The 12,413-nt window shown below is 42.1% G+C and overlaps 1 protein-coding gene across 1 annotated transcript in view; it reads left to right on the top strand.

The window, feature by feature from the left end:
* DCSTAMP (dendrocyte expressed seven transmembrane protein) overlaps positions 1 to 12,190 on the top strand; it is a 30,872-nt gene extending 18,682 nt beyond the window's left edge. The window contains exons 2-4 of the mRNA XM_073329355.1: positions 1,301 to 2,363; positions 10,820 to 11,149; positions 11,951 to 12,190. Coding sequence (XP_073185456.1) covers positions 1,302 to 2,363; positions 10,820 to 11,149; positions 11,951 to 12,034 — 1,476 coding nt within the window. The 5' untranslated portion in view covers position 1,301 and the 3' untranslated portion in view covers positions 12,035 to 12,190. The remainder of the gene's footprint in view (positions 1 to 1,300; positions 2,364 to 10,819; positions 11,150 to 11,950) is intronic.
* The last annotated feature ends 223 nt before the right edge of the window (positions 12,191 to 12,413 follow it).

Genomic DNA, 12,413 nt, shown 5'->3' with positions numbered 1-12,413 from the left:
CTAGGGTAAGAATTTGGTTTCTCCCGTGTTCTCTTCCCAGTTCTGTCCCTGAGTCACTTATCTGAAGCCTGGCATGATACCTTCCACCTGAAGGTCCCAGAATACTTTACAAACATTAATTATAACGTTCCTCTGATGTGTCAAGCATTATAGCTACCAACTGCTACTGCAGTCATTTTACAGCTGAGTAAACTCAGGAACTGAGATTAAATGGCTTCTCCAAGCCTGATAGTGGTAGGGGTTCCATATTTCCAAAGAGCTGTTGTGCACCCTACATTCCCATTGAAAGTCAATGAGTGCTGAGAGCATGCAGGAGCCATTAGGTTATGCTCCACACCTGGATGGCCAAGCCACAATGAGGCAATGACAGAGTGGAGAATAGAACAAAGAAGTCTCAGACTAGAACATAGCTGGAATCAGGGCCCTGCTCTAACCACTAGACAACCTGCTCCTCTCTTACTTTGTATCATATGCAAACTTGCTCCTCTCTTACTTTGTATCATATGCAAATACTGCTAAAACCAAATAAGTAACAACAAGGAGAAGAAGAGACACACAATACAATGAACGCTTCAGTGAATTCATAAACTCAAGTGCAAGTAAAATATGGTATTTGTATGAACTACTAGCCTAATTACTGGTAACCTGCTGTGTTCAGGCGAAAGAAAACCCAGTGTAATATCTTCAAATGGTATTTGTAAAGACAACAGCTTCCTATTACAGGACAAAATTGCAATAGTTTGTCTTATTTAATTGGTATCTGACATAATAATATGTTAAAACTTTAATATGCATATAAATTTGTCCTGTATCTTTGGAGAAATCTCACTATAAAGAACATATTGTAAAAAATGAAGGGAAAAAAGGATGTGGTTGCAGGAAATATATTATTACCTAGCAAATGTTGATTTAATTTCACAAAAATGCTCTAATTTAAACACATACATACACACACACAGTGGCACATAGGAAATAAGGTTATAGAGGGCAAGAGTGAGTGTTTAAGGTTATAGGGTTACCATATGTCCAGGTTTTCCTTGACACTGCCTCTTTTGCCTTTCTCTGTCTGGGAAATTGGTGAGAGGTAAAGGACTGAATGGGCATACAGCTGGAGCTATCCTTTTGCACCATAGAAGTGATCCTTCTGGTTCAGAGACCTCTCTAGCTGCCCCATTCTCTTCCCAACCCCTCTGCAGATTTTGTAATGCAAAGAGTTGTTGGTCAGTCAGTTGAAAGCATATTACTAATAGACTGCAGCTAACTGTGACTAATGCCATGTTTTGTTTTCCTTTATTTCTAGTATGAGCCAGCAGTGGATTACCAACCTTCAGAAGAAAATGAGAATTTTTGCCTCAATAACTCAACACATTTGGGGACTTTTTGTATCAGAGAGGAAGCCTGGATGGAAGAATCTGTTGCAGCTTTTTGCAGTTTGCTGTACTGTTAGCTTCATCATAAGCAGCCTCTTATTTCTTGGCTTGCATTCCTTTCTAGCACACTATCCTTTGGTTTCCTTAGCAATTTCTGGGTCCACCTGGATTGGCCTGTCTATTGGGTTGTGTTCCTCCAAGCACATGCGCTGCTTTGGCACGCTGTTTGTTCTTTCTTGCAGCTTGCGTGAAGGTAGAAATGCGCTTATTGCTGCTGGGACTGGTGTTGTGGTAGCTGGCACGATCCAAAATATTTTTCACAACCTAAAGATATTGGCAGACAGTGTAGCTTGCAATCTAGAGATTGAGCAATTTGCCTTTATAAAACTCTATATTAAAATAATTCAGTGGATTTATAATGAGGCTAAACGTTTAAGCAACCCAGTGGAAGAAGTAGTATCACTGAGTGACAAATTCAGTGTCTCTTACTTAATTTCAGATGAAGATTTGAAAATGAAGTTAAACACCACAAAACAACAAATCCAGAGTGTTACTAACCATATATCTTCTATACTGGCTATACAGCCCTATATAAGCCAGAGGCTGTTGCCTATAATAGGGATTCTTCTAGTTCCTCTTGGCACATACCTTTTCTTCAGAAAATTCTTGGGCACTCATAGTGTGAAGTTTAAGAATATTTACATTACAAAACAGTTCATTGAATTTGATGAGCACCAAAGGCAGCAAAGAAAGCCCTGTGTTCTTCCACTCAGTAAAAAAGAAAGAAAAGAGTATGTGATAGTCCCATCCCTCCGCCTAACACACAAGGAAAGGAAAAGCATAGGACGCATTCTAATCCCTGTATTTACTAATCTTTGCATCTGGGTTCTGTTTGCAGCAGTAGATTATTTGCTTTACTGGCTAATTTTTTCAGTGAGCAAGCATCTCCAAGCATTACCAAAGCTAGAGGTTAATTTGAAAGTCAGGTACCAAGTAAGTACTTTACCTATAATACAATATATTGCTCCTGATAAGTTTTAGTATAGAAAAATTCCTCTTGACTTCAGTGGATGCTCGATCAGGCCCATAGATACTTCTCTCGATTCTTTCATTCCAGAGAAGTCACCGTTACCCATCTAGTCACGTATTTCTAGTAGGGCCATTACCATAGTGTCTGTGCGCCAAATACAATGCTTCAAGTAATTTTGCTGTATGGGACCAGCTCTTTCTTTGGTTTCATATTTCTAGGGGAAGATATATAGGAGAAGGGACAGTTTCACCAGCCATTCCGTATGTTGATGTCTTATGGGGAAGGTCCACACAAAGAGATAAGTTTTGCATTGCATTCTAACAAGATGCTCTCTGGTGGTATGGAGTTCTACAGAGAGGTCCTTCTGCTTGAAACTCTCTGTCCTTTGCTCCCAAGAGCATAATCCATGAAGCCTATTAGTGATAATATCACTGAAGGTCACCACTTTTATAGTAAATGATATTACCATGAAAGTGACAGAAGAGATGTCTCTGTGTGCAGCTGAGTTGTTTAAAGATTTCACCATTTAACAGAATATTGAATCACACAGGAGCAAACGTTAAAACTATTTTACCAACCCCCCAGTGTTCCTCAAATATATTGCACAGTGACACTTACACATGTATTCCATGCAGTCTCCAATTTGGATTTGCTCCTGAGTGAGGAAGAAGATCTCTGTGACCACATTTTATTTAAAGCGTTCCCTTGAGCATTTATAACATAGAAATGGCTTCCATCTAAAAGAGCCGCCTGCAACTTGCAGTAGGCCAAAGTAGGTGCCGCAAACAAAATCAGTCAGGTGAATGGGTGAGGTGTCAACTTTATTCTAGTTAGACCCTTACACAAAGTAAGTTCCAGATCATGTCTTCCATAAGGAACTTCCAGCATCCCTGTGGTTTCTATTCACAACAGCTTCCCCTTCATAAATTTGTGCCACTTGAGCCCAATCACCATAAACTTTCTGGCAATGAGTTATCCTGAATCTTCACGTATTGTTTAAATACAAACTCTTGGGAGTGTGACATTACTGAAAGATTTCTTAGGGGTGGGATTGAAATCACAGAATATTTTAAACAGAAACCAGTACTCTGACACAAAATGGTGACGCCCTTGGTTTATCACAGAGAAAGGCAACAGATGGAAGATATGTCTCAGAAGAAAGCTCTAGTGTTTAATTCCTCTTTATGAATAACTTCATTTCCTTGTAAACACACAAGGATTCCAGCTCTCTATACACAGTACTTTTTGTACTGGAGGCCATTTTAACAATTTATACTCTTTATTCTGGGCTGCTTTACCCATAACAGCATCATCAGCCACCCAAGCTGACTAACAGGCATTAAAAGCTTGTGTGCTAGGAAGAGGATTCCACCTAAATGATCTATGAATTCTCTAGTAATTGGCATTCTAAATACCTACAGGTTTCAGAGTAACAGCCCTGTTAGTCTGTATTCGCAAAAACAAAAGGAGTACTCCTGGCACCTTAGAGACTAACCAATTTATTTGAGCATAAGCTTTCGTGAGCTACAGATCACTTCATCGGATGCATACTGTGGAAAGTGTAGAAGATCTTATTATATACACACAAAAAGCATGAAAAAATACCTCCTCCCATCCCACTCTCCCGCTGGTAATAGCTTATCCAAAGTGACCACTCTCCTTACATTGTGTATGATAATCAAGGTGGGCCATTTCCAGCACAAATCCAGGGTTTAACAAGAACGTCTGGGGGGGGGGGGCGGGGTAGGAAAAAACAAGGGGAAATAGGTTACCTTGCATAATGACTAAGCCACTCCCAGTCTCTATTCAAGCCTAAGTTAATTGTATCCAATTAGCAAATGAATTCCAATTCAGCAGTTTCACGCTGGAGTCTGGATTTGAAGTTTTTTTGTTGTAAAATAGCGACTTTCATGTCTGTAATCGCATGACCAGAGAGATTGAAGTGTTCTCTGACTGGTTTATGAATGTTATAATTCTTGACATCTGATTTGTGTCCAGTTATTCTTTTACGTAGAGACTGTCCAGTTTGGCCAATGTACATGGCAGAGGGGCATTGCTGGCACATGATGGCATCTATCACATTGGTGGATGTGCAGGTGAACGAGCCTCTGATAGTGTGGCTGATGTGATTAGGCCCTGTGATGGTGTCCCCTGAATAGATATGTGGGCACAGTTGGCAACGGGCTTTGTTGCAAGGATAGGTTCCTGGGTTAGTGGTTCTGTTGTGTGGTATGTGGTTGCTGGTGAGTATTTGCTTTAGGTTGGGGGGCTGTCTGTAGGCAAGGACTGGCCTGTCTCCCAAGATTTGTGAGAGTGTTGGGTCAGCAAGTGATGCTGCTTTTCCACAATTTCAGTATCTCGGGGCCTCTCCTTCTGCCCCTCCACCCCCACGAACATGATACAGTTCTGTGGTGACCTGGAATCCTATTTTCGACGTCTCCGACTCAAGGAATATTTCCAACATACCTCTGAACAACATACTAATCCACAGAGACCTCCCTACCAACACTACAAAAAGAAGAATTCTAGGTGGACTCCTCCTGAAGGTCGAAACAGCAGACTGGACTTCTATATAGAGTGCTTCTGCCGACGTGCACGGGCTGAAATTGTGGAAAAGCAGCATCACTTGCCCCATAACCTCAGCCGTGCGGAACACAATGCCATCCACAGCCTCAGAAATAACTCTGACATCATAATCAAAAAGGCTGACAAAGGAGGTGCTGTTGTCATCATGAATAGTTCGGAATATGAACAAGAGGCTGCTCGGCAGCTCTCCAACACCACTTTCTACAAGCCATTACCCTCTGATCCCACTGAGAATTACCAAAAGAAACTACAGCATTTGCTCAAGAAACTCCCTGAAAAAGCACAAGATCAAAGCCGCACAGACACACCCCTGGAACCCCGACCTGGGATATTCTATCTACTACCCAAGATCCATAAACCTGGAAATCCTGGGCGCCCCATCATCTCAGGCATTGGCACCCTGACAGCAGGATTGTCTGGCTATGTAGACTCCCTCCTCAGGCCCTACGCTACCAGCACTCCCAGCTACCACTGACTTCCTGAGGAAACTACAATCCATCGGTGATCTTCCTGATAACACCATCCTGGCCACTCTGGATGTAGAAGCCCTCTACACCAACATTCCACACAAAGATGGACTACAAGCCGTCAAGAACACTATCCCCGATAATGTCACGGCTAACCTGGTGGCTGAACTTTGTGACTTTGTCCTTACCCATAACTATTTTACATTTGGGGACAATGTATACCTTCAGATCAGTGGCACTGCTATGGGTACCCACATGGCCCCACAGTATGCCAACATTTTTATGGCTAATTTAGAACAACGCTTCCTCAGCTCTCATCCCCTAACGCCCCTACTCTACTCGCGCTATATTGATGACATCTTCATCATCTGGACCCATGGAAAAGAAGCCCTTGAGGATTTCCACCATGATTTCAATAATTTCCATCCCACCATCACCCTCAGCCTGGTCCAGTCCACACAAGAGATCCACTTCCTGGACACTACAGTGCTAATAAACGATGGTCACATAAACACCACCCTATACCGGAAACCTATTGATCACGATTCCTACCTACATGCCTCCAGCTTTCACCCTGATCACACCACACGAACCATCGTCTACAGCCAAGCTCTGCGATACAACTGCATTGGCTCCAACCCCTCAGACAGAGACAGACACCTACAAGATTTCTATCTAGCATTCTTACAACTACAATACCCACCTGTGGAAGTGAAGAAACAGATTGATAGAGCCAGAAGAGTTCCCAGAAGTCACCTACTACAGGACAGGCCTAACAAAGAAAATAACAGAACGCCACTAGCCATCACCTTCAGCCCCCAACTAAAACCCCTCCAACGCATTATTAAGGATCTACAACCTATCCTGAAGGATGACTGAACACTCTCACAAATCTTGGGAGACAGGCCAGTCCTTGCCTACAGACAGCCCCCCAACCTAAAGCAAATACTCACCAGCAACCACATACCACACAACAGAACCACTAACCCAGGAACCTATCCTTGCAACAAAGCCCGTTGCCAACTGTGCCCACATATCTATTCAGGGGACACCATCACAGGGCCTAATCACATCAGCCACACTATCAGAGGCTCGTTCACCTGCACATCCACCAATGTGATAGATGCCATCATGTGCCAGCAATGCCCCTCTGCCATGTACATTGATCAAACTGGACAGTTTCTACGTAAAAGAGTACATGGACACAAATCAGATGTCAAGAATTATAACATTCATAAACCAGTCGGAGAACACTTCAATCTCTCTGGTCATGCGATTACAGACATGAAAGTCGCTATTTTACAACAAAAAAACTTCAAATCCAGACTCCAGCAAGAAACTGCTGAATTGGAATTCATTTGCTAATTGGATACAATTAACTTAGGCTTGAATAGAGACTGGGAGTGGCTTAGTCGTTATGCAAGGTAGCCTATTTCCCCTTGTTTTTTCCTACCCCCCCCCCCCAGACGTTCTTGTTAAACCCTGGATTTGTGCTGGAAATGGCCCACCTTGATTATCATACACAATGTAAGGAGAGTGGTCACTTTGGATAAGCTATTACCAGCAGGAGAGTGAGTTTGTGTTGGGGGTGGGGGTGAGAAAACCTGGATTTGTGCTGGAAATGGCCCAACTTGATTATCATACACATTGTAAGGAGAGTGGTCACTTTAGATAAGCTATTACCAGCAGGAGAGTGAGTTTGTGTTGGGGGTGGGGGTGAGAAAACCTGGATTTGTGCTGGAAATGGCCCAACTTGATTATCATACACATTGTAAGGAGAGTGATCACTTTAGATAAGCTATTACCAGCAGGAGAGTGGGGTGGGAGGAGGTATTTTTTCATGCTTTTTGTGTGTATATAATAAGATCTTCTACACTTTCCACAGTATGCATCCGATGAAGTGAGCTGTAGCTCACGAAAGCTTATGCTCAAATAAATTGATTAGTCTCTAAGGTGCCACAAGTACTCCTTTTCTTTTTGCTAAATACCTACAGTGGATCTCACAATGGAATGCCACGGGGGGGGGGGGGGGGAACAATCAACATTTTACACTCAAATTCTGATACTTGCAAACAAAGTTTGTGATCCTGCAAGCTGCTCCATGGGTGGAGCCACATAGAGATCAGTGGGGCCTGCAAAGGCACAGGAGGTCTGCCCGCCCCAGGTGGCTTGCAGAATTAAGGCCTAAAAACCTTACATAAAGTACACAACTTCTTGATACCTTGGGGAATCAAGAAGTTTCAAAGGGATTTCAAGATGTTTAACTATGTGTAGCACATGTTCATTCCTCTACTGTTGATTTCTTGCTGCTCAGCAGGTACATTTCTTATTACTTCCTCTTGGGGTTAATTCCTCCCCCCCCCCCCCCCCCCAAAAAAAAAAAAAGAGTTCATTTATCCAAGAAACAATTATAAAAATCTCAGGTGTTCTGAAGAGGAGGGTTCTTAAAATGAGGAAAATAATTAGGTATTTTGCTTCAAGTTACAACCAAACAGAAAGGGATTTAAAATTACTTAATATTTGATCTGCCAAGGGATTTTTTTCCTTTCTCTTACTCATTTCAATAAATAAAATAAAATTGATGGCCCCTCTTCAAAAGGGAAGTATAGAAGAAACTCACCTTTAAAACCCAGAGACTACTAAATTCAAATCCACTGTCTCTCATATTTCTGGGGGTGGTCTGCAATGCTATGGAGAAAACCTGAGTTCAGGTTTCACTCCCAGTTACTGCTTTTTTATTCCCTAGCCAGTGAGCACTGCAAAGGATTCTCATATACAGTCCTTGAAATCAATTTGCAAAATTTCTGGAAGTATGTTAGCATAAACAGTATAATGGAATGAACTATGGCAGCTCTACTGCACATCAGGGCCACTCTGATCTTCACAGCAAGCATGGGGTAGAACCTCAGATCCCCCTTCTTCAAAGGGCCAGACTTCCTGCCTCTACAAATTTTAAGCAATAAGCATGGTAGGTCTGGGGAAGAGGGCTCTGGGCTACACTTGCTGTTCTTTGGGACCCACAGCTACTCAGAGGGAGAGACCTTGACAACCCCAACCAGATGGCTGGGGACCTCCTCCCTCCATTCTGCATCTAAGCAGAGAGTTCTAATGCTCTGGCTTTCTCCCAAACTGCGTAAATAAAGATCCATGTGGGGATTTTCACTGTGTCACTCAGACAAGAACAGTGGCGTCCTTGAAGGATGCTCTTGGCTCTGAGCAGAGGGCTTTACAGGGAAGGTCCCACACCCAGATCACTTTGTAGGGGGCAGCCCGCACCCACAAAGAGGACTGTTGGGGGAACATCCCCCAGCACAGCGATAGGTTCTGTAGGAAGGGTGAGAGAATTCCCAACACAGTGGGTTCCATGAAGATGCTGGTCCACTGCCCTCCTGAGCAGTGGCCTTTCTGGGGATAATGGTCCCTCAGCCTTCCCAAACAGTGTGCTTTATGGCACTCTCACACGCTTCTTATTTTTTCAAGTAGTGGCATCTGTGAGTGTGCTTTGTAAAGTGAACAGCTCTCCACCTCCAACGTACTATAAGCAGCAGGCTCTGTGCTTCTTTCTTTCCCCTCACCCTTTACAGGAGTGGATGTGGATGGGGTTGCAAGGGAATGGGGCTACTAAGAGGCAATTGCCTTAATCCAACCCTTCTTCTCTAAAGGTAGAGAGCTGTTCACTTTACAAGACTAGTAACTGCAGCTGGTCAAGAATTTGCAAACAAAATGTTTTTCCTGTGGAAAGCATGGTTTCTGCACAATCAAAGATTTCTGTGGGAAAATTGAAACAAAACGTTTTGGATTGGGATTTTCCCCAGTTGAAACATTACAGTTTGTCTAATTAAATCTACTTGTATTACTGCAGTGTCTCAGGGAACTTATAGTTTGTGGGCTTCATTTTCCCCTATTGGGTAGGCTCTCCGTCCAGATAACATACATGATACATTGCAGTTTCCCCTCTGTGTGGGCCACGGTGGGATATAATGGGAATCCTGTGGTCAAGGTGCATCATGGGGGATGTAATCTGGCTGCGGGGCCAGATCCAAAGATGAGAATGGGGATATGAGGCACTAGAGTTGCAACTCCTTTGAGGCAGCAGGGCAGCTCAGGTGAAGGAATGCAGTTCACTGAGCAGAAGCAAAACATTTCCACATTTCATTCAGGACTTTTAATTTCCCAAAAATACTCAATATTTGAACCTGGACATAAGCGATTGTCAAAATACCAGAATTTCATGGGATGGAGATTCTGACTTTTGATCAGTTCTACCTGTACTGGACAAATGAGCAGTACTGAGTCTCTGTAATAGAGGGCAGTAGCACACAAACAGGATAATCCAAACTGTGTTCTGCAGAGAGCTGTCTGGTCACGTAGAGATGGATTTGACTGAACAATGTAGCCTTCTGCTTACTGTTCAGTTTTCTGCTGTGTGGGAAATGAGTACAATTCCTGGTAGATCTGAGCCCAGGCGGCAAAGTTCAAACCTTTATTTCAACTTCCTCGAAGTCTATGAAATTTGGATCCTATGGAGCGGTTCTAGTACCCTGTAGGCAGGTATCCACATGAAAAAAACCACCCTATCTTCACCACAATTGGCCCCATAGTTGTCAGTCTCAGAGATAGAGGCCAAAGACTAGTCAAGCAGAATGAAGCCTGCAACCTCTTGAGCACTTAACTCCTGATAAAGGCAGGCACAATCTAGCTCCATTTTTTGTATCTATGTTTCATATTGAATGTCTAATGTGGTCTTTTTTCTCTTATCCACTGGCTCATTTACACAGTATCTTTGTGAATAAATTTCCCTCACCCGCTTTTTAGCTATTAATCATCAGATATACCAAAGAGATCAGAGAAAAGCAACAAAAGTTACTGGGCGGGGGGTAGAGAGAGTAGATTATGAGGAAAGATTAAGAAGTAAAATATCACTTTCATTTACACTCCTGTAAATCTGGACTAAAGGAGAGTGTAATTAGCTCTTGCCTAACTGAAAAGTAAGCAGAGACATGACTACAAATATCTGAAGGGTGCAAACACCAGAGAGGAATAATTGAAATGGTATACAGTAGGAAAAGGATAAAATTAAGGAGAGGGACAATATCATCAAGAAAAAGCTCCTGACAGTTTGACCCCTTAGACTGAGGAACAGACTCCAAAGAGACATGGTGAAAATCCTATCATTTGGTACATTTCAAACACAACTGGAGAGTTCACTAGTAAACATACTGTTATGAACAATCCTTCATTGACCGGAGATGGGCTAGAATGATCATCATGTCTAATACAGATAACTGCACAGATGAATATTAAATGCAATAACTTTTTTAAAAGTAAGTAATTAGTACTAAAACCAGCTTTTTCCCCCCATACAGAAAAATGAAAACACGTTTATTTTCAACAATGGGGAGCGCAAGACAATGAATCTTAACTTTAGCTCTTCTCTGTTTAAGCATGAATGCCTCCCTAAGCCAGAGTTTTTGCTCTCCTCAACATGGATCCAGCTTGGATGCATCATCTTTTGTCTAATAATATTTGCATTATTCTCCACCACCCTGACGCAACTTAAAATACTTGTGTCAACTTCATTTTATCCCAACATAGAGATGAAACGGATACATTATCTGCATGCAAAACTACTGAGAAAAAGATCAAAGTTTCCACAGAAAAATGTAAAAAGGAAATTGAACTCATTTGCTACAACGGTAAGCCATGAACACTATGGAAAAAGAGCTCTCTCTCTCTCTCTCTCACGCACGCGCGTGTGCTCACACACATGCTTTCTCAGAATAACTGCACAGTTCAGATTCAGATCAGAACTTTTCCAAAGTCCAGGTGTAGCTGAATCCAGGGTTTTGGTCTGCTTGATCATAAAGGCCCCAGTTCAGGAAAGTACTTAGACATTAGCTTAACTTTAAGCACATGCTAATATACTTTCCTGAATAGAAATGGACTTTAGTACATGCTTAAGTGTTTTCCTGTATTGGGGCCGGAGGTAAGTTGCAGTTCTGTCACCATGTTGTCCTATCCACACAACACATGAACTGTCTTTGAACACACAGGCACACCTAAACAGGCCAGATAATCATGCACTGGCATATTCGACTTCTCAGACTCTGAGCTCTTCAGGGCAGGGACTGTGTCTTCATATATGTGTGGAAAGTGCCTACTTTATAAATGGTGTTCTCATGATCCAAACATGAAATACCTGGTATTAGTAATCAGCTTCTTACTGCTAACAATGTTCAGTTTCTAGCAGATCAAGATGCACTATGGTTAATACACTTCTCTTTGTAAAACACAATTGGATGGATACTGCAAATAGCATATAGCGAGAAGAACTTTTTATTTTCACGTACAAAAAACAATGAACTACCCAAATACATATTTTAATGGATTTCTATGCAAAAATAGCTCTTGGTGTTTAAGATGCTGGATGGCAGGGTCTGTGAAGGACTGGTACTCAGTGGTAACATATCGCTAACACACCTTTTCTGTCTTTTCAGCTCCACTTCTGGTTCCCAGTATTCAAGGCAATGGGGATGGTCACGAAGAAACAAAAAGACATGATAAACATCAACAATGTTTGAAAAAGTCCCAGAAACCTTTTGGATAAGTTCACAGTTCTTTGGTTCAACAGGTCCCTGTACAGTGCACCTGTATTGCTCCAGCTTTGTTAAAATATTTCCATGAAGTGCTGCCAGTTAATTTGCATATTATATATATATGTTAAATAAGTAAAAATAGATGCCAAAAGATAGCAGCCTGCAATATTTTGGTAAAATTTGGGAAACGGTAATAATATTTAATCCTATTATTTAATCCATTTTCAACTCTGATTCTACACTGCCTTGTACATTGTGCAGACAGTTAGGGCCTGATTACCATTCCTGGTACGACCACCATACGTTGTTGTGGCAGTATTACTCTGCAATTTACATTTGCACCCACCTTGAATACCCTGTATTC

Source organism: Lepidochelys kempii, chromosome 2 (assembly GCF_965140285.1).
Source record: "Lepidochelys kempii isolate rLepKem1 chromosome 2, rLepKem1.hap1, whole genome shotgun sequence".
Lineage (NCBI taxonomy): Eukaryota > Metazoa > Chordata > Testudines > Cheloniidae > Lepidochelys > Lepidochelys kempii.
This window is presented reverse-complemented; position numbering and strand designations above follow the sequence as displayed.